Consider the following 27964-nt stretch of genomic DNA (forward strand, 5'->3'; position numbering starts at 1 on the left):
ACTGGATACAAACACGTTTATTGAGTGTAGCAGAAAAATTGAATTGCATACGCATAGTAAGGCTGCTCTAAAACAATGTAGGCTACATTGCCTTGACCAAGCGCCCCAAGCACCCACCAGGGATGTGTTACAAGCTACTGGATAGATAGATAGATAGATAGATAGATAGATAGATAGATAGATAGATAGATACTTTATCGATCCCCAGGGAAATTTAGGATGTGAAACATTTGTCTGTGACACAAATCTATATTCTGTGTGAATATTACAAGGACTACTTTTTTAATGGGTTTTTGTTCTAAATAATTAATAATAACAATTAAATACCTTGTTTAAAAAGTAGGCTATATTACTATTACGCTATATTAGCTATTATTAGCATATAAAAAGCAAAACAAACAAACAAACAAGTGGCTTATGTTAGCCCGTTATCCCCTATTGAGTACGGTCCTGAAGTTCAGACCAACAAAGCACATAAAAAATCAGTTAAAACCCGCAGATCCACACCTACTGTGAGTCATGACCTCTTTAAGAATCTCACAGCGACCTGCCAACAAACAGACGAACAAACGGAAGTGAAAGTCAAATGTGAGGTATTTCCTGGTTGGACGGATCATATCGTCGAGTAGTGTGTCGTAGACATGAGCTCTTCAAAGTTAAAAGCTGTTTTACTGGATATTTCTAACAAACTGTCCGCTGCGCAGCTGGACCAAATCAAGTATTTATGTAATGAAGACATCGGGAAGAGAGACATGGAGAAGGTTGACAGCGGAATTAAACTGTTTCAGTTTCTGACGGAGAGACGCAAACTGTCAGCCGACAACACGGAGTATGTGTGTCAGTTGCTCCAAAATGTTCAACGACCCGATCTCGCAGAATTGATAAACAACTTCGACTGTCTGCCTGAAATTAACAACCAGCCGCCCGAGCAGGAGAGAGGTACAGTATGAATGTAACTCAGTGGAGCCACAGGGCGGCGCTGTTTCATGTACCAGATCAGTGTCTCAAGGAAGCGCTTGCGCCACAGTTATAGCTACATTTTTGACATCTACAGCAACAAAAACAACCACAGTGACAGTAATAATTATAATAATTATTATTATAATTATAGTAATTAGCGTCCAGTTGTTTCTTAGATAAATCTAATTTAAATTAATATAACAGTCTTTCAATTAATATCATTCGGTGGCTGCTGTTTGTGATGCTGTTTAATTACAGTGTTTAAATGTTTACACTATATAGAAACACCTAGGCCCCTATATTATACACATCAGCATAACACAATACAATTAGCGCACTACAAACTGCAGCCTTTAAATGATCCTGCAGTTGAACCAGCACATCACACTGAAACATCTGAACACAGACTGAACATAACATCCTTCATAAAGGAGCCTTATTTAAAGCCGTGCTGGATTAGACTGCATTACGTTTAGCTCAGTGTACATAATAAACTGATACTTAAAGCATCCTCACCATACTATGACCATCTTGGATATTATGATGAACTTGCTTTATCGCATTTGAACTCAGCCAGCCAAACATAGGGACTTTAAATACACTTATAAAGCTACACTGCTTTAAAAGGGCTTCTTCCAGCTCCTCACAAAGCTGCAAGCAGCAGAAGCATCTTAACAGGACTTAAAGATGGGCTTTGGGAACTGGACAAAGATTGTGGATACTTGTTGTCAACAAATACACAACTCTGTTGAGTGCTCTTACATAAATTTCAACCCACGTCCAAGAATATGCATTGTCCATACAATTTTTATCCCTTTATGGTTTGACTCTGTTCCTTGTCGAAGAGAATGTAGAAGAGATAGAGAGCCGACAGAGCCAGGTTGGAGTGCAGTGTGCCACTAGTAGATGATTGGCTGGAATTTAGTGATTCAGGCCAAGCTATTATGTTTGCTTCACATTTACAGAGCCAAGGCTGTGTAAGAACCCAAGGTTTTATTAACAGACAGCATGTATCAAATAAATACTTACTATAAGGTAGGTAAGCAGAAATATCCCTTAAAATACAGGTACAGGTATATGGACTTTTTCATTTAGTCCTTAGTGTGGGTCAAGCTGCAAAACACTGTACCCTATATTTTCCATTATGCAAATGTGTCACTTTGTCAGACCCTCCCTTCTAGCGCTGAAGACATCATTAAAAAATGTGTACAGGCTAAGCTGTATGCCTCAGTTCTTCTTAAAACCACCTCTGCTGTTTGTAGTAATTCTAAACTTTTAGATGTAGGCTTAATTTAAAGTTGTTCATATAAAGTTGATCTATATTTCACTGTGAGAATCATAAGAGGCAGTCCAGTCTCCTACTCAGTCTGTATTACCATGACGCTGTAACTCGCACAAGCTGCAATGCGTTAAGGGAAACCAGCCTCTCTGCACTTGCCATGGCATGTACTCATGGGGCACACCCAGTTAGAGATCACCGAGCAGTTATAATACCGCCATACCTTATAAGGCAGGTATTTTTCCATGCTGACAAGACGCTAAACTGTGCCAAATAGAAACACAACTTACAACAACAGTATTTCCATTATGTATGTTAATGCTAATATAGTCTGTGAAGGGAAATATTGACTGTCTGTCCCATACTTCTTCTTGCTTTAAATCTCACCAGAGTACAGTCAGAGGATATTTTCAAAACAAACTCTGACAGACTAAAAACAGCAGCTTTTATACATTCTTATATTCCAATGATGTAATGTTTGAGAAACAGGGTAAAAAGGCTATCCATTGCCATTAAGGACAGATACACAGGGTGTTATAGTATCTAAATAAGACGTCTTGCATGCACCAGAATTTACACCTTACCTCTCTCCCTTCACCCCTCCTTTCAATTCTCCCAGTTTTAAAACCCCCATTGTACTTCAAGATCGGACAGTTTGGATATGACTGTGGTTAACTAATATCGGCCAATATATACTATAGTATTAGACTATGTAAAAGTGTTGACTCAAGCTAATATTTGAGCTCTCCTGATATATTTGATAGATTTGAGCACCTGCCAGCTGGTCAGACAGGAGTGTTTTTATGCCATTAGAGACACTGCAAAATGCCTTGGAAGGCTGTTTGAATTGCTGTTTCATATTTTTATGAATTTGCTTTGTTTTGAAGTGAATTGTTTCCAAAAGAATTTGATAACTGTTTTTCTAAACTGTCATTGTCCCCTCCTCCTCATTCAGCCAAACTTGACATCGCCACAGAGGTGGTCGCAGAGAATCTGGGAAGGTCTTGGCGTCAACTGGGCCGCAAACTGGGTATGTCTGAAGTTAAGCTGGAGTCCATCTCTGAGAGGCATCCCAAAGACCTGGAGGAGACGGCGGTGGAGCTGGTGAAAGAGTGGAGGAAGAGTCGAGGGGCCGAGGCCCGAACAGTTGATCTGATAAAAGCTCTGAGAGCCTGCGAGTTAAACCTGACAGCTGATAAAATAGAGGACAAACTACACTCTGACATGTCAGTGAAGCTGTGATGTGAAGAAAACAAAGTTGGTCTCAGATATATAAAGTTATGCAAGGAAATAATTTTGTTAATGTAAATAAATCGACTTCCTGATTGTCACAAAACATGCACATGTATGAAAGAGTGTGTTTTCGGGACGAATCCCAGCCTGTTCAGTATGAATGACTTCGCTCTTCATTGTTAATCAGTATTGGTCATGTTTCATGTTTTTGTCTGAAGATAAAAACAAAGAAATTAACTCTGGACAATCTGATTTATTAAATAATGATAATGCAACTACAGAGACGTCTGCAGGTGGAGGTGGAAACATCTACAGACATGTCAGTGATATTGTATCAACAGAAATCCTTTTTGTTTTCACACTACTTTGAAATGCAGTAGTTGATGGAAGATTGTGTGTTTCACTTTTCTATTGTTAAAGAGGGCAGAGCTAAAAGTATTATTTTGGCTGGAAAAAGGTAAAACAGGAACCTGTTTTATGTTGAGTACTGAAGAAAAAGTTGTTTTTCTGTGTGCAATATCACAACTCATAAGGCCTGTGGTTTTTACTTTGGGAAAATCTACTAATTAGTTTTTTGGCTGGGAGTTAAATGAGAAGATCCCCACTTTTGTGTCTGTTAAATACAAGATGTCAGCAAGAGCAAATGTTTACATACTGTTCTTTGTACTGATTAAAAAAAAAAAGACGAAATGTGTCACTGAACTTATTGGCGCTGCTGGGCAAATAACTATTGTAAAGTACCCTGCTAGCTGTTCCCCCCTGTTTCCAGTGTTTGTGGTAAGCTAAGCTTACTGGCTGCTGGTTGCTGCTAGCCACTGGTCGTGTTCATTTCAACCAACTTTATGCAAAAACAATTGTTGAACTATTCATTTAAGATGCTGTTTGTCACATTTAGAATAATATAAAACAAAGGGAATTCATTGTCAGAATATCAGGAGATTGCTTTATTCTGATAAATTAGTATTTAAATGATGTTGTAATGTAATCTATGATGTTTCCCATTTCATTAAACAGTCAGGCAGCTTTTGAATATGCCGGTTTATTTTTACAGGACAATACAAACCATCATCCTCCTGAAAACCTCCTCCCCTCCATCAGTGTACACTGATCTCATCAGGCTATCAGGTCAAAGGTCACGTGCTGTTTCTGCAGAGGAAAAGCATGTCATTAAGTCATGTCAACTCTCCAGGGTGATAAAAGTGAGATTAATAGATGCTAGCTCTGTGAATATTCCAATGATCTTGACAGTAACATGAAAGTTTTGTTCATATGTTTCTAATATAAGTTGTTGGGGACAAATACACAGTCCACGTTCCTTGTAAAACACAGGATAAAGTACTTACAGCACTTGTACAGCCTGTTCAGCCTATCAATATCATTCTTGCTCATCTGGGTGGCCTGGCCAAAGGACACATTGCTGTTGGGAATGGGCACCATAGTGGGACGGTTGTTCTTGGAGAAGGCGTACCTGGAGAATCACAGACACCACAATGCACAAAGATGAGCTGGGGTTTGATTAAGTGGAGGGAAAGAATCAGTCATTTAATATAGTTTAAAGCAGATTCACGTGGGTAATGCTACTTCACCAGATTCAATGACAAAAAAATATTTTCCAGTCTATACAGACATTTAAATTCCCTAAGGTCAGCCTGTTATAAACCTGCCCAAATACTGTACATAACAAGCGGACATAGACATCTTGATGTTAAATTCTATACTTATACTTGTGTGTGTTTTTTTAGCAATAAATAACTATATTTGAACATGAAAGTGAATAAGCATTGCGACATCTCTAACTTGGTCCCCACCTGTCAATAACAAGCTATAAAGCTAATAAACCTCATGTTGTATTAAAATGACTTCAAACTAGCATTTGGCACCCTTAACTCATGAGGAAAATATTTACAGAGGAAATTGAGAAGTAAAGTACTTTTCTGGTAGACTTCCATACAATTGAACTTGGTCCCCCCTGCAAACAAATCTTCAGAATGCAGGTCGAAGGCTTCGCTTTTTGTGGCTACATCCACTTTTTGTATACAATCTACATCTGTGCCTGTTTGGCCTGATAGTAGCAGTAGCCATATACGTAGAAGCCTTTGCTGCTTGTGTGAAAGTTGTCAGAAATCTTCACAGACGCTGACAACAAGTAGTGAAAGGTAATATATATATATACATATATGTGTATATATATATATATATATATAATGTATCACAGAAGCTAAAAGACAAACACATTATCCATACTTCTCATATTGCATGACAGAGTTGTAGTCATAAGGAGTTCCCTGGTTCAGAGTGTTGATCTTGTTGAAGTTGTATGCCATGCCTACAGAGACAAGAGAAAATATACAAATCACAAATATTTACTGTTCCAAATTTTATAAAACCACAAACAGCCCAATGAGTGAAAGAACCTGCAGTTTTTCAGGATGCAAAATATAAACTACAGTCTGATAAGCACACTCACAGATACAGACATTCACCACAGCTGGATAATGACACTGATACTGAAATGCTTGAAGCTGCAGCTCTGCTTACACTCACCGGATGGTGATAAGTCTTAAAAACAATGTGTATACATAACTTAAAGTATAACAACACTATTTCATATTTCTGTGTCAGCAGAGCAGCTGTTTCTTTAAGACAAGTCATGTAATAGATGCTGAAAGTGTCGAACCATCGATGATGTTCTCCCAGTACACCCTGATGTGGTTGTCCCTGTCGGAGCGAGTCTGTTCGTGGTTGAAGCCGAGGGCGTGGAGCAGCTCATGCTGGACAGTGCCATGGTACAGACAGCCCTGACGGCTCAGAGACACGGTCTGACCTCCACCCTGACGACCCACGTAAGAGTAGCAGCTGTTCACACACAAACATGGAGCAGTTTTTAGAAATGTACATCAGATATCACCGTATTAATTTGATAATAATTTATCCTGTTTTGGGTTTTTTTGTTTTGTTTAATAAAACAATAGCATTCTGTATTTTGTCCTTATTTAACTTGTCAGTTGTCATTATCAGGTTGTTTTTATCCAGGAAACCACCTGTAGCTCCTAAGTCCTGGAGATAATAGTCATTTCATTACATACAGGATCAAAGTGTAGTAAATAAAACTAAATTAATCCGTGTGTATGATAAGTAAACGAGAAGGAGATGCCTCAGGCTGCAACAGGAAAGTTTTAATCATAACACAGAGGAGTCATCCGTGTAGGATTGAGGTACAGGACTGGTGGAAGGATAAAGGTATACTGGTAAAGAATACATTGTTGTGAGGAGAACCAAAGATATTGGTTCATGTGCATGGCTTAAACCTTCTGTTGAGTTGTGAAGCTACAGCTACATCCTTACCCATCCCTGGACTCGATGCTCAGCCACTCGTGATCACCGTTCTGGTAGGGTCTGAAGCGGATGCAGGAAACTGCAGAGAAGGACTCCAGTCCACGAGTGATGATGGATATTTCTCTGGAGGCTGGCAGGACAAAAAGAGCAGGATGATGACCACTGTCACAGTGCAGCTTTTTCATTTTTTCATTGTAACCTGACTCTATATTGTGTTTTAAGCTGTCTAATACACTGATGTTTATTTATAGCTGTTTTTTTTATTATTGCTGCAACAGTTGTTATTTCATCATCATTATAACACAGCCCTAGTATTGATGTTTATTTGTTACATTTAAGTTACTCATTCATGTCTTCCTCCCGCTGGGTAATGTTCCTACACTAACACCCCTAACACTTAGGGGCATGATTAGTGCAGTAGTAGTTAATGGTCTGATGGTAGCCCTCAGAGAGTGAAGATGGGTGCACTTCACTCTCTTGCCATGTTGCAATTATGTGGAGGAAGAACTCTGATCTTTTAATCAAAAAGTAAAGCAATACCTCTTTTTAAAAATAGTGTTATGAAGTATTATTAGCATTGACTGTAATGTAATGTTATAATTCTGGGTTATAATAATTATTATAACTTTTGGCATGACATTTGTATAGCTCCTTTGTAAGGACCAAAGGTACGTGGTAAGTCATAAAGATACAAAGGCAGAAAATTATACAAGCAGTATTTGCTGAGAAAGTAAAGCTGCTTTTCCACTGGTCAAAAAACCCGCTAACACCCATTTTTTTTGCTTAAAGGGAAGGGCTACAATCGGCATTCAGACCCGGGTCAAATGACTCTGCAGAAGACTCTGCCCATTTGTGTGTCAGACGGTGACGCAGCAGAAAAGCGACAGGAGTATACTTCACTGGCAATGGAAACAGAGACAAACGGCATTTATAAGTGGGTCTTCACTGGTCTGAAAAACCCAGGTCAACATGTTAAATCTATTTGGGAAAGGCGTACAAGAATGAGCGACCTCAGGCCTTGCCGGTCAGACGTGTGTAGCTGTTCTTTAAGTACAACATTTCTAAACAGGGACCTATAGGAGGGTAATATAAAGCCCCCAGGATATTATTTAGACCCCTGTTTCTGTGGTAAATGCTAGCTGAGTTCCTCCTAAAGTCCCTGGAGAAAGTTCCTGCAGTGGAAACTCAGCTTTAATGCAGTATTGGTCTGTTCTGCTCCATGAGCTGTGTTCTGTAAGTGTTCATATCACTGGAACTGTCTATACATTTGGACAGCATTTGGCTGAATTGTTTTTGAAACTTTCGTGCCCTTTGAACTGAAAATGTAATACACTAATATGGACTGTACTTATATATGGTAAATGGACTGTACTTATATATGGTAAATGGACTGTACTTATATAGCGCTTTTCTAGTCTTTGCGACCACTCAAAGCTGCTTTTACACTACATTCACCCATTCACACACACATTTATACACTGATGGCAGAGGCTGCTATGTAAAGTGCCCAACTGTCAATCAGATATCACATTCATACCCGTTGGCTATGCCACCGTGAGCAATTTGGGGTTCAGTGTCTTGCCCAAGGACACTTCGACATGTAGCCTGAGGGAGCTGCGGATCGAACCTCCAACTTTCCGATTGAAAGACGACCGACTCTACCACTGAGCCACAGCCGCCCCTCAGCAAATAAAGCATTGAATGCTTACAGTAGTGGTTAGCGATGTAGTAGGGGATGTACACCTTCCCATCGGTCCACTTCTGCCACAGGCAGCCTCTGGAGGTGCAGGGGTCAGCGTTTCTGTCTGCATCAGACTTGATAGCGATGTCTCCTCCGATAAGGGTGGGCTCATCAAAGTCAGGGTCTGCAAACATTAACACAAGGTGAGGGCCGAGTTTGAACAGTAATAAATGAACCATATGTTGCTTTTATTTAATTGCATTAATTGCACTATTACTACCATCATGAGACTTGGCCTCAGACTTGACTTGAGGTGATTCTGACATTAAGGTGTGGAGAGGGTGAGTGGAAAAGTAGTTAAAGTAAGGAAAGCTTCACTCACTGCGGTCTCTGTTGGCTCTCTCTAGCAGTTCACCAACAGAAAGCTCCCTGGAAGTGTCCTCCTCAATGGTAGCAACCTCTGCACAACACAGTGTGTTTATACAATATAGATTGTTTATCAAAGGCAAAATGCTGGGAATATGTCATTGTCACATACAGTTAGTCATTAAATGTACAATTATTCTCTTGTCTTAAAGGACAGTTTTTAATTACTGTTGGATTAAAAGGGTTAATTATTTATTTCTTACCTTCCTGTTCTCGCCCACAGTGACATGGAAAAGAAGAGCGAAAATGTTATGGAAGTTAATCCTAAAGACAGATTACAAACCAGCCCAACTCTGCTGCACTGATGTACCTACAGCTCAAGCTAAAAGGGAAAATCCAACGTAACCACCGTCACTCATCTACTAGCTACAACAGCCTTGTTAAGCAAAATCAATTATAATAGATGCAAGTGTCTGTGTGTGTTAATCTAAGGCTGCAGATAGATTTTTCATTTTACGATGTAAATTGATGTAATTGAATTAAAAATATATATTTTATTTTATTTTGTAAGTTCAAGTTCAAGTCTATCCATTTGAGATTTCAATGTCTCAAGATGTAATCAGGGTTGTTTAAAAAAAAAACTGATTTGTTCTGATTGTAGATTTAACCAGAAAACTTAAAAGCTTAACAGAATAAAAGCCTTAACATGATTTTTGAGTGTCGTTGGTGCCTCTTTTTTCATATTAACATTAGTAAATATATATTATATCTAATTTCTGCCTGTGTTTATACTCTCTATTCAGGCCTTTGTGTCGTGTCAGTGAGAAGAAGTGTTTTTATACTTCTTCATACCTCAGCCCAGGAAGAGGACACCAGCAGCAGAGTCACAAGAGAAAAGACCAGCATGGCTGCAACAGACCTGTAATACCCAGAGAGAAATACCAGCGTATATTACTAAACATGCAAAATGTCAATGTGCCATGCCAGACTGAGCCTGCATGTAACACCTGAGTAACTGACATGTGTCATGATGAAGTGTTATGCTGAAGCAGGATGAGGTTCTTACCTGAGAGCCTGAAGAGAGAATGATCACCTTGCTGTTACTCAGTGAGAGTTTTTATACCATCCAGGTTCTCTAAGAAAACAACACGTTATATCAATATGTGCAAACAGCCACTTTTTTCACTGTCAGTGGAAAGTTCTGAGTCCTTGCAACATGTGTGAAACATTGCATCTGTCACCAGTGTATGTGTGTGTGTTGGTGGTTGGGTACAGTACAGCCTCTCTCTGTGCAACTCTAAAACATTGTTAAATTTTTTATAAAATAAAATACAATTGTGGACATGCCAACACTTCAGCTTACACTGATGTGATTGTTGAACAGTTTCCTCTTCTGCTCTCAGGCTTTCCAACAGATGTTTCTGTGAGGATGAAGAGATTGTCTCCCATTTAGATGCAAGATCACAGTGAGGTCCAACAATCGTGTAGGCTGATCAGGTCTGGCTCACAGTCACTGTTTATTGTTGTTCCCCTATGTTCTTGTACACTAAAATAGTTAAAGCCTTTCTTTATGGGTGGCTGGCTTTGTGCATAGGGAGCCCTGTCATGATGAAACTGTTGACACAAAGATTTTGTTGTTTGCTGTAACATTAAGATTTATGTTAACTGAAATAAAGAGCCCAACCCATGAAAAACAGCCTAAAAGACTAAAAATGCACATACTTTTGGTCATGCAGTTTAAATTGTATGGAACTATTGACTTTAATTTCTCTTTGTTTTAAATTTATTTGATCTTTTAAGCAAGAAAGCAGTCTCACCTCAAGTTCCATTCAGTTGCGGTTTTTGAGCTTTTAGAGTTATTGCATGGTCTTCATCAGTGTGTCCTGTCGTTGTGGTATTGCAGATGACATTTTGTGTACTGGAACATAATATACATCATTTGATATCAGAGGAACTTTTGTGAAGCTTTTATCCCAGGAGCTCTTCATCTCCGGCTGCTGTAACCTACACTACATTTAAATCTTATATCTGCATGATCATAGATATTTTTCCACAAATACAAATATTTAGCATGGTCTTACTTGGTGGTATCAGACTTTTAGCAGCATGCCACTGCATTAAACTGGTACTTAAATTAAGTAAAAGGGTATAAATCCTATGTTAGGCTAACGTTGTTTTGTAGTGTAATAAAATTTCACTACAGAATAAAAGGGCATTTGGTTAAATAAGTAGCCTACTTAACTTCAGTATAATAATACTGTATATGTTTATAATATGGCATGACAGTATGTCTCAACTGTCTCCTTGTTTACATTTGATATGAAATAATATGGCTGCATGGTTGTGTGGCGCTTAGCGCTGTGGCCTCACAGATGGAAAATTCCTAGTTTGAACTCCGTTTCGGACGAAGGGGGCCTTTCTGTGTAGAGTTTGCATGTTCTCCCCGTGCATGAGTGGGTTCCCTCTGGGTACTCCGGCTTCCTCCCACAGTCCAAAGACATTCTTGTTAGGTTAATTGGTGATTCTAAATTGTCAGTAGGTGTAGCACAGGATAAGTGGTAAAGAACATGATGATGTGAAGATGGCCAAATTCAAGGTTCCCATAAAATGCAGAGACATGACCTCAGTGGTGGCTACAAACCTGGCAAGGAAGAGTCTGCACCATAAAATTATGATTTTATACAAATAGATGAGAGCTGTCAAGTCTTTTTATGCAGTTACATCATGGCTTTGAAGCTTGGAGCTTGTGCAGCGAGATATGAATTAAGAATATGTCATTTAAAAGTTATAATCAAAAAAATGTAAGTGACAAAAGTAAAAAATGAAAATATTCTAAATATTGAGACCGCTGTTGCCCTGCTATTATCCTGTATGTCTCAGAAGCATTTCCACTGACACTTTAACATGGTGTTGGCGTGCTGATAGAGAGTTTGAAACATCTGTCACTTTGTCTGAGAGAAAGAAACACTTCTCTGCTCTTATCAGTGTGGGACATTCAACACGCTGTTGTCAATATCAAAACCACCCACAGCAGGAAACACCCACTGTGACAAGGCCAGACATGCATGTAGTAACACTTTAACCACATTTAATGTGTTGAATAAGCCAACGTATTAGTGCTATCAGGCTATTAAAAATAATCCAATTAATTATTAATCAATCAAATTTTATTTATATAGCGCCAAATCATAACCAGAGTTATCTCGAGACACTTTACAAAAAGAGCAGGTCTAGACCGACTCTTTGTTATGTTATTTAAAGAGAGGCCCAACATGAATCCACCATGAGTACCACTTAGCAATATTCGGCACATTGGCAAGGAAAAATTTCCTTTTAACAGGCAGAAACCTCGAGCAGAACCAGACTCATGTTGAACAGCCATCTGCCTCGACTGGATGGGCCGAAAATGGGATAGAAGGAGATGCAGGATAGAGTAAGGCAAAGAGAGAAACAACAACATATGTTCTTGTTACAACAACAACATATGTCCTTGTTACATGAACAACAACAGACACATACTTATGGTTACAATGCCAATAATAGTAGTAGACTAGGGTGAAGATTAGCAAAATAAGTAAATTAGCGAGAGAAGCAGAGTAATGATAAAGGCTGAGGTAATCGTAATTGTAACAGCTGAAGTCAATTATAGGCTTTGTGATCATTTTTGTGAGAAGCACCACATCACATAGACTTACTCAGTCTTGATTTTACTCTCTACCTACCTTATTAAGCGTTAATTACAAACTACTTTAATCTGATCACTTCCCTTTAGTTTTTACATTTGCAATATGTGACCAGGAAAATACTTTGAAAGTATTTGTTAACAATGTGACCAAAGCTTACAGTTGTTCTACATACTTTTTGAAACTATGATGTTCTTGTACACACCCAGAATCATCATGTAGTTCTGGTCCGATATTTACTTTTGCTGTGCCTGAGTTTTGCACCATGCGTAGGCTTTCTATGATTTTTTTTCATATGGGAGTTAAATGACAAACTTGATCAAATGTAACTCCCAGATTCCTTACATTTGTGCTGGATGTCATCAAGGGCAGTTATATCATTAGAAAATGAATCTCTGAGGGATTTGGGGCCAAGCACAATAACTTTTTGTCTGAGTTTAAGTAGCACAACATCTATATTCATCCAGGTCTTTATGTCCTTAAGGCAGGCTTCTAGTTTAGATAGCTGATTGGTTTCCTCTGGCTTCATTGATATGTATAATTGAGTATCATCTGCATAGCATATTACCTAGAGGGAGCATATAGTATAATCAGTCCATGCACAGAAACTTTGGTGTGCATAGAGGACCTTTTAATAACATGTTCAAACTGAGATGGATTTGATAAATAGGATTTAAAAACAACCTAATGTGGTTCCTGTAATGCCAATTAACTGTTCAAGTCTCTATAATAGAATGTGTTGGAGCCATATTTTCTTTCTTATGATTAATATTGTTTGACTAAAGATGTTTGAGAATATATATATTTGTTGGTTTTTTTTACATCACCATTAATTGCTGCCCCTTTAATATGCACTGTGGCCGCAGTAAAGAAGCTGCCAACCACTATGTCCATATATAGAAGAGAGGAAAGGAGGAGACAGGTGATGGCAGGTGAATAGTTAGACAGGGAGACGGAAAAGTATTTTGAACGCGAGCTCTTTTGTTATCTTTTTGTCTGAAGAAAGTTTTGTTAATCCTTATATTTGTGCGCTGCAAGTTCACAAGTAGTTATGATTTTGATGCAACGTACCGAACATCGGAGTGAGTCAGAAACCGCAGCTTCCCAACAATGAACAGTGGCTATATTTTTGTTTAAAAGTCACCACACAATGTAATGAACAATCGTATCAAATGCAGCACTAAGATCTAACAGGACAAGTACAGAGAGAAGCCCTCTGTTCAAAGTAATAGATCATTTGTGACTTTGACCACTGCTGTCTCAGTGCTGTGACGGACTCTAAATCCTGACTGAAAATCCTCAAATAAACTGTTGTTATGAAGAAAGTCAGGTAATGCTTTATAATACGGCCCTCAACTTACCGTGTAAGTACCTGCGACTTATGATGTAATATCGTCGCATGTATCAGTTCTTAAATGTAGGTATGGTGAAACAAGGGAGTAACATTTAGGAATTTTAGAGGCGAGGGGAAAAACGTTATACTGTAATTATTTTGTCAGTACTGGGTACCTACAGTGTAATTTAAAGAAATGAGAAATTATTTATACTTATCATTCTAGAAGTACTACATACTCACAAGCTACTTTAGAGGTAAGGAGCAATTAGTTACTTTATCTCCACTGTTCCCCTGTGCCTACACTGTACTTACCCTGTAAGTACCCAGTAAGATGAGGGATGCAGGCTGTATTATGAAGTTTCCACTGTTTCCCTTTATGTACACTGTAAGTACCCTCAAAGATCTAACCTCGAAGATTTTAGTTTTGCTCTCTTTGGTGGCACGTTTGGCAGTACACGGCAATTATGGGAGTACACTTCCCAATTTAACCAGATATCTACAGTTGGCTCCCTTTGTTATGTTTGTAACTCTTGACTTTCCTGGCTGACGGTCGCTTTCCTTTTTAGACTGTTTGCCTTCATCTGAGCGTACTACACTTACGTAAGCTACTTTATGAGGCAGTCCCTCCACTGGTCCTAATAAATTTCCTCCTGTTCTAATCCTTGAACAAATATTCATTTACTATGATCTCTAGTCAGTCCTTGCCAAACCTGATACCGGACAGGCACCTTAACAAAGAATTTGAGACAGCTTCATGAAGGGTCCATTCACCATACCACCTTTTTCATTCTACCATATCAGCTTAATTGGCTTTGCCATCATGAGATACTCTGGCAAGAAGAGGTTCAAAACTGATCTCTATTCTCTCCATTGCTCTTACACCAAGCATCATCAGGCTTATCATAAGAGAAAACAGAAGGGCCCTGCGCATCCCTTGAATTCTTCAGCATCATCCTCGATTGATTCACTTTTTAGACTTCTCTCCCAACAGAGAAACTCAACTGAATCTCTCATTCATTAGAAAATATATCCTTGACATTGTGTACAGTGTACTAAACCCAAGCCTCTGCTCCTATGACATCTAAATATTGTCATCTGCGCCTTTCCCCAAGTTCCCTCTGTCCTGTCCCTGTATATGTATAATGTAGCTAAGACTTTGGCCAGACTTTACCTCCTCTTTAAACGGCATTTCCTTTACAGCATACTTTGACCTGATGACATGGTTTAAGGAATTTAACTGTTCAACTACCCAGCACTCGATTGTGCCTTCCATTGTCTTCTATTGTCAATAAATCGTTGAATAGCTTCCTCACATATGCTCACAAAGGCCTCAAAATCACAACAGCCACCATCCAAAAGTACCTCAGCGGAATTAACATAACTTCATCAATACGTCATAAATCTACTACCAATCACAACACCCCTTTCTCTCTGACATTTCCATCATCTCTAAAAGAACCCAAAGATTTAACTTCAAGCAACCAAGTCCAACATTTTCTTTTCAGGTCAGAGACTCTCCCAAGCTATACTTTGGTTATTCCTTCCAGACAAGAAATCCACACCACTCCACAAACTTCCAGCTGCTGGTCTTCCCAAGCTCCACAAAATCCCAACTGCTGGTCTTACCAAGCTTACCACAGCTACATCCACAACCACCATCCACTGACATCGAAAGGGCACATTTGCACCTCACTGAGTCAAGTTTTTCTTTAGGGATTGCTGAACCAGAACGCACATTGAGTCTTCCAGACAGCTCCAGTAAAACCTGGATCCCATTTGACCCTGTATCACATGTCATACCCCTACTACCTTTAATCAAATCTGGCCGAGACCAATCTGAGTCTACATCAACATCTTTCGTCCCACCCTTCCCTAGCCCCTATCAAACTACCTTATTTTTTTACTGCCCAATTGTCATGTTAATGAAGTATAATTTTTTTTTAAGTAAAGAACTACAATGTATTGAAGTGCCTTTCTTAATGTAAATAAAAGATGAGTGAACTTATTGTATGATTATTTTTATTATTAGACATCAGTTCTCGTCAAAGTCGAGCATAGACACTCGCACATTTTTGCCAGATAACTCTCAACAGGCAAAGAAGGAGATGACACATGATTTTTAAGCTCACCATTACTGCCTTGATACGTTTTTACCAGATCCAATATGCTGTCTCTTTGCAAAAGAAATGGAATACTGTTACTTTCTTTCAAGAAACAGCACTAGCTATGCCCCGACAAGAAACTGCCAGTGGCCTTGGTAGGAAAACCATGAATGTTAATCACAGGGTTGGAGTCGTTAGCAGCAACACTGCTGAAGCTTATCCTGCTCCAGTAAAGCACCAAGGCCTAGTCGCCCCCAGTCTCTACCCCACTACAAGGTAGGTCAGTCAAGAAAACTGCTGGACTTCTTTCTGAAGATTTGCTAAATACAGGGTTGTGTTTCTGCCTCCTTGTGCACTAGCTGCAGCTAGTTTCAAACTAACCAAGTTGTAGGGCTCATAGGACATATGTAAATTATAGAATTGCACAAAATTATACACACTTATTAAAAACAGCAGTTTGAACCAGCAACCTTACTATTCACAGTGTACTTTAGGTTTAAATGTAGCTTCTGTTGTGTTTCGATGTAAATGTGTTAAATGATTACTGGTGTGATATTTAATGTTTTTGTTGTTACTTTTAATAGCAGATTTCTGAATGCACGTGTGAACATAAGACACATTTCTGCACTTTGCATGCTGAAAGGTAGACAATTATTGTTAAGACTTGCAACAGGAGATGCGTGCCTTTGGGGCTTTCTGTCTGAAAGAATTGCTGTACCTATCTGGGGAAATCCGACCCTCTCAACTCAAGTTACATAGGGCATACAGTGGAGCTGCCATTGTACTTCATTGTTGACTCAAAAAGTTATTTTGAGAATCAAAAGACAGAGCTTTATTTCAGTCAGTTACTTTATTTTTGTGATCAATGACAATCATCAATGTTTTTGTGTGTGTAATGACTTCAGGCCTGCTGCTTCTGTTGTTCAGTGAGCACGAGGAGATGATCTGCCCTCGGTTCTGTTCAGGACATCTGATCAGGCTTCTTCTGTAACAGTGAACAGCACAGAGGTCATTAGGAGAGGGTTGTATACAGACTTTTGGAAGGCAGTGTGTGCATGCTTTTGTATGTCTGAGGACACTCACAGCACTTGTAGAGAGTGTTGAGCCTGGCAATGTCAGTGCGGCTCATCTCCTTAGCGTTACCAAAGGACACGTTGGCGTTAGGGTAGGGGAGCATAGTGGGCTGGTTGTTCTTGGAGAAGGCATACCTACAAAAGGACACAGGGCAGTCAGACTGAACTATGACACAATCTGCACTCACACAATGACAAACAACAGAGCTGAATTGAAGCCAATCGCACTCACTTGTGGTACTGCATGACAGAGTTGTAATCGTAGGAAGTGCCCTGGTTCAGGGTGGCAATCTTCCTGAAGTTGTGCTCCATTCCTAAAAACAACAGCAATAATTGAGTATTTGTATATTTGTTTTGTTTGAAATGACTCTGGACTGAAAGACATCCAGCTGCTTGAGAGAGAGCCCAATAAGCTGCAGAGTGGCATGATTATGTACTGATGGCTTACACACGTTTCCATGGCAGGAACTTTCCCCATGGACTAGGGACTACTGAAGGAACTACGAGACAATGGTCTGAAGTACAAGGACATTGGGGTGAGCCTTGCAGCACTGAATATTTCTGGTTGGTGAAGTAAACGGGTGGCATTTTCATACGTCAATAGTTAATTTCCCTAATCGTCATGGGTCTTGAGACCTTGGCAGAAATACAGATAAAAATTGGTTGGGCAAAGTTTTAGCCCTTTAAAAAAGCTCCTGGACCTTGCCTGCAGCTTACTGGGTACTGTCTCTAATCTGAAAAAAAAACAGCTCCATTACCAGACTGAACATTTTGCAGCAGGACTTTGATGTGGTTGTCCCTGTCAGAGCGGGTCTGTTCATGGTTGAATCCCAGAGCGTGGAGCAGCTCATGCTGGACGGTGCCATGGTACAGGCACCCACTGCGGGCCAGAGACACAACCTGCTTTCCACCGCGGCGGCCAACGTAGGAGTAGCAGCTGAACAGAAACAGAGAGGAGTTGAAGAACTGAAGAAAAGCCTATAACAACTAGAAAAACTCAAACAATCAAAACACTTTTTTACCCATTCTGGGACTCGATGCTTAGCCAGTCGCGGTCGCTGCTCCTGCTGGGCCTAAAGCGGATGCAGGAGAAGGAAGAGAAGGACTCAAGTCCACGGGTGATGATGGCCTTCTCACGGGAGGCTGGAGGGACGACAACACACAACTTTTAGCTCTTTACATCCCAAATCACAGGAAAAACACAGCACCACATGTCGAACAATCACTGTCACCTTCAAATTAAACACACAAAAAACTGCCTCAAATGCAAGCATGAAAAAACATGTTGTGTACATGTGATCAACATTTACACTCAGCATTGTAACATTTGGCCCAGAGATTCAAACCATTTGGCCGATCATGTGAAAATAAGTGTTTTTTACATTTTGGGGGCAAGTGCAAAGTTAGCGATAGCTAAGGAAGGAGAGGTGAAAGAATGTGGAAAAGAGGTTGATAAAGATCTTGTGTGGTAAAAGAACAGCAGCTCTTGGCATGATGTTGTATATTTTGGATAATTGGTTTCATTTTTATGTAATTTAAGTCAGGATGCCAGGGAACGGGGCTGACAATTTGTTTATAATTAACAGTTAGTAGTAATAAGTCCCCTAACTGTTTGAAATTTGTCTGCTTCAACTAGCTACATTAAAAGTAAAAGTGACTGTATAAAGTCAGAGCATATTGTTGCCCCAGGCCTCTGTGTGACACTTACAGAAGTGGTTGGTGATGTAATAAGGAATGTAGACCTTTCCATCAGTCCACTTGCCCCACATGCAGCCGTGGCTGGTGCAGGGGTCGGCGTTTCTCTCGGCCTCAGAGTCGATGGCGATGTCTCCTTCAATCAGGGTGGGATCATCAGCAGAACGGACTGAAACACAACGTACACACACTTAAGAGGTGCTACTAACAGAGGAAACATGAGGAGCACAGAGACTGCAGCAGCTCTCACTCACTCAGATTGCTGTTGGCTCTCTCCAGAAGCTCAGAGACAGAAAGCTCTGAGTCCTCTGCAATGTCCTCTGCTCAGTGACAGAAACAACAACACAGAGTCACTTTGTGTACAAGTACACCGGTCACAATACAGTGCAGAATCAATACAACATGTCAGATCATTAGAATAGATCACATACCTGCCTGCAGGTTCAGTGTGCAGTCGGGGGAGAATGAAAGAAACACATTAGCAAACATAGAAACACATTCCAGATTCTAGCCAAATAAATCAACACAGTTGCTTAAAATGGCATGTTTACATTAAAACTGTTAAAAGCACATATGACACATGAGATGCTGTTCCATAGAACTAAAGCTCTACAGATTAAGTTTACTTCATGACTAAAAAGGGTCATATCATCTGTGAGAGACAATACAACTAGAAATAACAGATAGAGCCAAAATAGTGAATGGGATGCTAAAACTCCACCGAGGCCCTGATCAGTCTCCTGGCAGAACAAAGATTGTAGAGATGATGAAAGGCTTCATTGAGACAGGAGGCCTTTCATGTTTGTGGCTGTGACAGTCTACGTTACACTGATGCAGCATGACAAATGTCCCGATATCACATTGAGCTGTAACTGTCAATTTTTCTAACACTATGGTCTTACCTCATCGTCGGCCCAGCAGCAGGCAGACAGCAGCAGCAGAGCCAGAGCGGAGAACCTGAAAACAGACGTGCGAGCCATTCCAGCAGACCTGCAGGACACAGACAGGAATCAGCCTCAGCTTCCACTCAGAGGAAACAAAACAGAGTTTGAAGGCTAAACCTTCAGACAGTGAAGCTGGACTCACCTTGGATCCTCTGTGTGGACTTCAGTGCAGCTGAGGATCCCTCCAGGTTTTTATATGTTCAACAGCGTCTGTCAGCCCAAATATGGATTATCTGGGTGCTAAGAATCAGCTGAAGTCAGGTGAAGGCTTATCAGTCACATAAGGTACAGACATATACGCAGACAGAAACACCTTCATACACTACGGTGGGAAAAAACACACTTGTTACGTTTTTTTCTTCTTTTCCTTGTATTAATTTAACACATGCTTTCTAGAAAGTGTGATTTAACTGCTTAACTTGTTAAATATGAATGCAATTATATTTTTGCACTTGATACCTCACATGTAGAGGTGCACAAAATAAAAAAAACATAATAAAATGCACCTCTGCCATACCATGTGATTAAAGATAAAAAGAGCACTTTACATTCCAACACTTTATTACACAATTATAATTGAATCAACTCCCCTTTCACAAATATCTGCACTGCAAAAAGTGAAATCTATGTAAGATGGAACATACTGAATCAAAGGAATAGCCTGTTTCTATCTCATAAAAATACTTCTCACAGTGCGGTCTTTATGTAACCACATTTCACTTTCACAGCAGAGCAATCATGCGTTTCTTTAGACAAACTCAACAAAGACAGGTAATTTTGGGGAACACACCATGAGTCATAAGAACTCTTTTACACCCCAAAGCCAGTATCTGATTTTTACATAATTTCAACAAAGAAACAGGATTTATTTCTTTCTTCAATCACATCAATCTGGACAAGTTAATTTAGTCTGAATTAATATCTTTATTTAATGAACATTGCAAAAGTATTGGATGCTTAATTTAAGCACATTTTCTTACATATTGAGAAATTATTTCTTAAATGTTTTAATTAAATCACACAAATGTTTTAGTTTATAAGCACCAGTTATAAAATATCTGTGGGTTTCTGTATGGGATAGTTTTATGTTTTAAAACAATATAAGTACAATATTTGCAACAATATTTTGTAATTTTGTCCAATTTTAAAAGAGACTTGTTTCGACTGGTGCAAGTGTGTGCGTGTGTGTGTGTGTGTGTGTGTGTGTGTGTGTGTGTGTGTGTGTGTGTGTGTGTGTCTGTGTGTGTGTGTGTGTGTGTGTGTGTGTGTCTGTGTGTGTGTGTGTGTGTGTGTGTGTGTGTGTGTGTGTGTGTGTGTGCGTGTGCGTGTGTGTGTGCGTGTGTGTTTGATCAAGGCCAGAAAAGGCTTATCGTGTACAGTACTGTTCTACGTTTGATCACCTGTGTGTGTTTCTCAAGCAGCGTCTCTGGGCTGTGATGAAGAAGTCTATCAACGTGAGAAAGACAGGTAACGTTTACATTGCTGAACACCTGCGGAGGTTGACAGTGAGTTCCTTTTTTCAGATGTTCTTTGAAGTAAAGGCTGAATCAACATCTTAACCTGGCCAATGCAAAATATGTATCTACGTGGCTAGTAGCAAACATAATGACGCTGATTTCAGGTTAGGATTTATGAATATATTTTTATTTATTAGGACAAAAAAGCTAATTTAATCAAATTTCATTAAGGCAATTCAGTAAGCACATACACACATCTGGTTCTCTTTGTTGTAAATTGCACCAATCTGCCATGTCCTCTCCATTTCCTGTAAAGAAAAATATTTACAATATTGAAAGAAAAAAGAGAGAGAGCGTCGCCTGTGGGCAATACAACAATAATCAGTTATTTAAAAAATAACAATATAATATGATATATATATATAAGAAATAATTTATTCGGCAGCTGTGGCTCAGTGGTAGAGTCGGTCGTCTTTCAATCGGAAGGTCGGAGGTTCGATCGCCAGCTCTCTCAGACTCTACATGTCGAAGTGTCCTTGGGCAAGACACTGAACCCCATAGCCAACGGGTATGAATGTGATAATTGATTGACAGTTGGGCACTTTACGTAGCAGCCTCTGCCATCAGTGTGTGAATGGGTGAATGTGATATGTAGTGTAAAAGCAGCTTTGAGTGGTCGCAAAGACTAGAAAAGTGCTATATAAGTACAGTCCGTTTACCATTCCAAGAAGAAAAAAATATATGAAACTGTGTAAATATGTGTAACTTAAAAAACAACAAACACATGTCTGCAGAAGCTCTGGTTCAATGTTGTACCCCTTGTTTTTTCTGTTTTTATAATGCATAATTTAATCTTTTTTTTACAAGCTGATTTTGCTGACTGTGTAAAGAAAGCAATTTTGATGATGGATCAACTTACTGACTTTATGTATTTATATACATATTTATTTATACTTTTGATGATAATGTTTAAATAGCACAAAAGAACCATCCAAAGCCACTTACCTCCATCTTTAGAGGAAAATATCTCCTTGAACAGGTTCTGTTTCGGCTCCAGAAGCAGTTGAGTCTGAAATTATTCAAAAAGACAGAGGAACCTGTAAAAGCTGTTAGACCTCAGAAGAAAGCAGTAGAAAGCAACCTGGTCTCAAGATTTTATGATAATACAATGACCTCTTAACACCACATATTGTGGTGGCTAGTGTTTTAATAAGATATGAGTCAACAGAAAGTCAGTAAGCATCCTTTGGAACAGACCTATTCAATTTATCACCTGTGGGTAATACAGCAGAAATCATTTATGAATAAATATAAATGTGAAAAAAACATTTTAAAAAACACAAACAAAACAAAATAATTTATTTATAACTTCTTTTCACAGCCGGGCACCTCTGAATACATAGTATGATTAGCACATATGTTTAGCACATTCATTTGTAATGTCTTTAATCAAACACATAAATGCTTATTTTATTGAAAAGTGTACACCCAGGCTATTTAAGCACCGGGTATTTAGATAGTAAAACAAACAAAAAAACATGTTTAGTTGTCTTGCATGAAAACAACGACCTCAAAATTTAAAATGATGTATTATAAACATATTTCCAAGCTTTGTAGGTCAAACAGGGAACGTAAATGTCTAGCTCTTCAAAGGGTTAAAATGGGTTGAAATGGTTCTTACTGCAGCCATAAAGGCGGTTCACCCGAAGGATGTCAGTAGGACTCATCTCAGTGGCCCTGCCGATGGGTACATTGTTGTCGGGGATAGGAATGATGGTTGGCTGCCCGTTCCTAGAGAAGGCAAATCTATTGTGCAAATACACAGTAAGGATTGTGGGATCATACTTTTCACCTTCCACCGTGTAATGATTTAACGCCTCAGGTGAATCAATCAATCAATCAATCAATACATTTATATTTGTATAGCTCCAAATCCAAACAAAAGCTATCTCAGGACATTTTGCATAAAAGGCAGGTCTAGACCGTACTCTTTGTCATGAAGTAGTTATGGCTAACATGTGCAGACCTCCACATTAGAGAGATATACATCGTGCTCCTTTGCAGTGCTGTGTTGTTCCACTCAATGGAATTAAGTGTAATATTCTTTCTTCTTTTAGCTCTGATATTTGGTTTCCACCAAACAGTCTGCCACTCTTGCTTCTCATACTCACATTACTTCATCAGCTAGTTGGTAATTTTGCTCAGCAGCAAACAGCACAAAGACACAGAGACTAGCTGGCGGACAAAAACATTTAACATCTGAAGAGCCAGATCTTTCTTGTAGAAGTTGGTGGAGACAAAAACAGAGCTAAAGGCGAATATTGAACTTACCAATGCTGTTGTTTCTTCATGTTAACAAAAACTTTATACGTTATATATGATTATATGGCATGTGGCCAAAACAATTAATTAATGTAGGTTTAAAAACATTGTTGCTCATCCAAAAGTCATTACATTTGAAACGTTTGTTTGGCAAGCTTTATTTTAAAAATACAGGATGGGGCTATAAATATTCAGTAACTTGAGGGCTTTATTTTGAATCAGATGTAGCATGTTTTTTGGAGCTAGCTGTACTGTGGGGCACTGTACATGCCAAACTGATACTGAAGTGCTATCTATCATCATATTTTGAAGCTAAAGGCCACAGACCAAGCTGTCCTATTTGACATTTCAGGAAGAGAAAAAGTTGGTCTTAAATTTATGTGATGCAAGATTTTTTTTTTTTTGTAACTTGGTGCCCCGTTTTGGAGTGCAATTCTCTCTTTCACCAGAGACTTGTTGGAGTCGTAGTTGTTCAGCCACTTGCTCAGTCAGTATCTCTTTTAATCCTCTGGAAATAAGTATTTGTCAGTGATTTTGAAGCTGTTATTGCTATAAGATATATTTCCATACCCACATGTACTTCTATTCCCAATGGACAGTAATGAGAGAAGGAATGACACAGCTCTTTCAATGCTGTGTGAACATCTGATTATTCTTTAAAGACATACTTAAGGAGATTGAGAACCCATCCTTTTAAAAATGCTTCTCACTTGAGTACGTGTTTTAATTGTTGAAGTTTTTTAGTGAGCTGAGACGTTACCTCGTATAGTGCATGATAGAGTTGTAGTCATAGGGAGTATTGAGGTTGTTTGTTTGGATTATGTTGAAATTCCTCTCCGTTCCTGCAAGGAATCACAAAGCTCAGTCACATTCTATCCCTGTTATACTAAAGTTTGTAATCAAAAGGTGAAACAAGAAGAGAAATAAGTGAATAGTTTGTGGGAAACTTTGTACATCACTGTTTTTGTTCATTTGAGATGTGATTGCATAAATCTTGATAAGCACATCTTTCACTACCTCAGTAACTATTTACTTAATGATGATAAAAATGACAAAGGGTTGTTTTATTAGTTGTAATATCCCACTTTGGTTGTTTTTAATTGCGTTATTATAGTTCTATTATATTCTACATTAAGTTATTTTTTTCTCAAAATGATGGTCCAGACTCTCTGTAACACGACTCACCAGGTTGGACGTTCCGCAGCAGGATGCGAACATGCTCATCCCTGTCAGATCGAGTCTGTTCATGGTCGAAGCCCAGGGCGTGGAGCAGCTCGTGCTGGACAATCTGCAGGAAAACACAGCCCCTGCGACTTAGAGACACCGTCTGGTTTCTTGTACGACGCCCAACGAATGAGAAACACCTGAAAGAGAGCAGTGGATAAAAGCGCCAAACAGTAGAACAGCTTAAGCAGACCCATGCTGGCTTCTCTCACTGAGACACACTGTGTTTGATGACAAAGTCTGCTGGCTCAGGTGTAAAAGCCTTGTTTATGAGTAAATTCATGCATGTGGTAAGTGCACCATGTGTTCTATACCCTGAAGCAGATTTAATGTCCACAAAATCCCGCTGTCCATTGAAGGGGGTGAAGCGGATGCAGGTGGAACTGGAGAATGACCGTAAACCACGGAGGATGACGTTTCTCTCTCGAAGAGCTTCAAAGGAAAATAATAATTTGATCAGTTTAGTGTTTTGGTTTTTTTTTTTTGCTCTTATCCTCACCCTGCAATTATCGCTATAATTCCTACTATTGCAACCACTTTTTTCATTTTCACTGCTTTTAAATTTTTCAGTGTAACTTTGTTGAAATAAAACCCATGTATTTCTACTACATATATAATGTTGAATTTAGTGTTTTGCTCCTTTTTCTCTAGCAAAGATGCACATTGGTGTTTTTTTGTTTTGTTTTGTCAACTTTGGCTCTGAGCTAAAAACAAGGAGGAAAAAACAACCTGGTGCTCTCATAGCAGAGAATACTTCATTGGGATTTTACATTTCAGTATTATATTGTTATTATGGCTTTGCAGCATGTTTCAAAATATTAAAAATGTCTCTTTCTTTCTACATCGTTTTGTTTTCCTGCACTTTCGAGAATTTTTATATTCCTATCCCGTTACTGACTGTTTTGAGCATTTGGGGTGTACAGTATTTGTTTCAATTGTATCACTTGAGGTTTTTACCATGAAGTGAAATATATTTTCTTTAATTGTAACCTAAAAAACAAGACAGAATGAGTTTTTATTCTACAAAGAAAAAAATGGATATGATGCAATTCAATGTATTTGTGTTCTGTTGTTGTCGATTAACTAACACATGTTCACAATTATTAGAATTGAAATGACTGTCCTGACTTGTATATATTTTCCTCACAATAGATATTGCATAACCTGCCCTAACACTACAGACCTTAAAATATGTATACGGTGTGCATGTGATATCGTTAAATCATCAACTTTATCAATCACATCTACTACTAAAAGAGCTGTATGTAAAACTGGACTGGTTGTTGGGACTCACTGTACTCCTGGCTGATGCGGTATGGGACGTAGACGTTGCCATCGCTGGCTTTGGGCCACAGGCAATTTGCCCGTGGCCGTGATGTGCAGGGATCAGCGTTCTGCAGACCCGTCGGCACTGCTATATCTCCAAACATCACCAGAGGCTCACTTAAGTGCTTTCCTGCACCAAACAACAAGATGGTGTTGGATCAAATGTTTTCATCTTTTTCATTGCACAGCAATATCTTTCCTTAAATTTAGTAAAGGACACTTCAATTCAATTATAATAATATTATATACTTATGTCTCAGTTGTTGAGCATTTTTCAACAAAGACAAAGTATTAGGCAGATGCTGTAGAGATGAACGTACCAACATTACGATTTGCCTTCTCTAAAAGTGTGGAGACACTGAAGTCATCGTCATCAATGGTGTTGCCTGCAGAGTAAAAAGAGAAAAGACTTTGTAAATGTGTATACACACTACCAGTCGTAAGTTTGGACACATTTTCTCATACAAGTGAATGGGAAAGTGTGTCCAAACTTTTGACTGGTAGTGTATATATATATATATATATATATATATAGTATATATACATTGATCTTAACAGATTTTTGTCTGTGTGAAAGAAGGCGTGTCTTACCAGAGAACTCATCAGTCTTCTCAAAAGAAGCCTGTAATTAGACACAGAGAACACAACTATGGTTGTTTATGTGGAAATAGAGCCACAGTGGCCTTATGTTACATAATATACATGATATTATCAAGAAAGAATAATACAATATGTAATACATCCTTCCACTGATCAGTGTATGTTTTGCAGAAAATCTGTATCTGGGACTGTAAAACTTCAGAACTGCTCACACTATAAGTAAGTATTAATTGTATGTTTATTTCTAATTTGAATAAGCAAGATTGTCTATCTGTCTGTCCACATTAATCTTAACATCTCTTTATACTTACCTTTATAGCAAAACTGTTGGCGGAGCAGAAGAGGACACTGAGCACAGCAGCTTGGAGCATCATGGCGGCGTGTCAGACAGCAGACCAAGACAAAGTCTGGGGAAACACAAGTGTTTCATCTTATATATGTTGAAAGCAAACTAGCTTTCATCCTTATATGGCAAACAGCTCACCAAAGGCTAATTGACAAACGCATGAAGTGGCAGTTATTACTCAAAAACAGATTGTGTAACGTACATGTGGGGTTTGTTGTTGTCCCCTGGCAGAAGCAGACTTCACATTTAGTTTGATCAATAATATGTGAAAATGTTAATCTTGTTTGAGAATCCAACATTGCAAACACATCTACATTTAGTAATCTTCATCATGTCAATCAATCATGTTTTAAGAGTGTTTAATGATGGATTATATATCCCAGATTTCAGATAAACTCATAAAACCCAAAATGAGATGCTGTGAATTTTCACGACTGCAACACCAAATGGTTTTGTGCATAATTTAATTTTATATATTTTCCCAAACTTCTGCTTGACCCACTGAGAGCACTTGTTCTACTCTTAAATCATCAAGGCTTATAAAATAATGAAACATGAACACATTTGTAAGAATTGCTTTGAAAACGATCCTCAAAGGTAGAATATTTTGTTGACTAGGATGGTGCTTAACTTTAATTAAGGATTGAAACAAGATGATAGAATACGAATGAGAATATGATTACAGAGGTTGAAGATGATTTTCTAAACATTAAGGGAAAATAAAAGTGGGGAATGAGATTATCCTTCTCCAGGATGCATTTTGGTGTTTGTGCATATGGGCAGCTTGCAGGATATATAATGCACACAGCTTTGCACAGAATAAAAACACACAGCCTATCTATATAAAAACATAGTCCTTCTATAGCAGTAGAATCGCAGTACTAAAATAAAGTTAATTTATATGGTGAAATGAGATATTCTGTCACTCTTGCAACACCTGACAAATAATTTATCACCTTACTTCCATTTAAGAATCACGGCCATACTCATGCAGATCCATC

At 38.8% G+C, this 27964-nt stretch overlaps 4 protein-coding genes across 4 annotated transcripts; 1 reads left to right on the plus strand and 3 right to left on the minus strand.

Moving 5' to 3' along the window:
• The first annotated feature begins 605 nt into the window (after positions 1-605).
• fadd (Fas (tnfrsf6)-associated via death domain) lies at positions 606-4578 on the plus strand. The gene is made up of 2 exons (XM_069658225.1): positions 606-939; positions 3195-4578. The coding sequence occupies exons 1-2, from the start codon at positions 642-644 to the stop codon at positions 3479-3481; spliced, it is 585 nt and encodes a 194-aa protein (XP_069514326.1). The 5' UTR covers positions 606-641; the 3' UTR covers positions 3482-4578.
• On the minus strand, positions 4546-9791 carry LOC138588247 (hatching enzyme 1.2-like). Its single transcript, XM_069658237.1, has 9 exons — positions 9708-9791; positions 9119-9122; positions 8872-8949; positions 8518-8673; positions 6818-6938; positions 6150-6328; positions 5717-5798; positions 4816-4940; positions 4546-4618 (listed from the first exon to the last, which is right to left on the minus strand). Coding segments are annotated over exons 1-9 (801 nt in total). The 5' UTR covers positions 9762-9791; the 3' UTR covers positions 4546-4616.
• Positions 9792-16870: 7079 nt separating this feature from the next.
• Positions 16871-19724, minus strand: LOC138588236 (hatching enzyme 1.2-like). The gene is made up of 9 exons (XM_069658209.1): positions 19647-19724; positions 19176-19179; positions 18999-19064; positions 18758-18913; positions 18072-18192; positions 17808-17986; positions 17282-17363; positions 17060-17184; positions 16871-16961 (listed from the first exon to the last, which is right to left on the minus strand). Coding segments are annotated over exons 1-9 (813 nt in total). The 3' UTR covers positions 16871-16959.
• A 1597-nt stretch (positions 19725-21321) lies between these two features.
• LOC138588231 (hatching enzyme 1.2-like) lies at positions 21322-27024 on the minus strand. The gene is made up of 10 exons (XM_069658196.1): positions 26929-27024; positions 26609-26639; positions 26338-26403; positions 25986-26147; positions 25006-25123; positions 24653-24831; positions 24228-24309; positions 22827-22951; positions 22151-22214; positions 21322-21453 (listed from the first exon to the last, which is right to left on the minus strand). Exons 1-9 carry the CDS (start codon positions 26989-26991, stop codon positions 22159-22161), a joined length of 882 nt encoding a protein of 293 aa, XP_069514297.1. The 5' UTR covers positions 26992-27024; the 3' UTR covers positions 21322-21453; positions 22151-22158.
• Positions 27025-27964: the final 940 nt, after the last annotated feature.

The sequence above is a fragment of the Semicossyphus pulcher genome, unplaced genomic scaffold (genome assembly GCF_022749685.1).
Source record: "Semicossyphus pulcher isolate SPU_LCO1_2020_fin unplaced genomic scaffold, fSemPul1.0.p SCAF_1, whole genome shotgun sequence".
Taxonomy (NCBI): domain Eukaryota; kingdom Metazoa; phylum Chordata; class Actinopteri; order Labriformes; family Labridae; genus Semicossyphus; species Semicossyphus pulcher.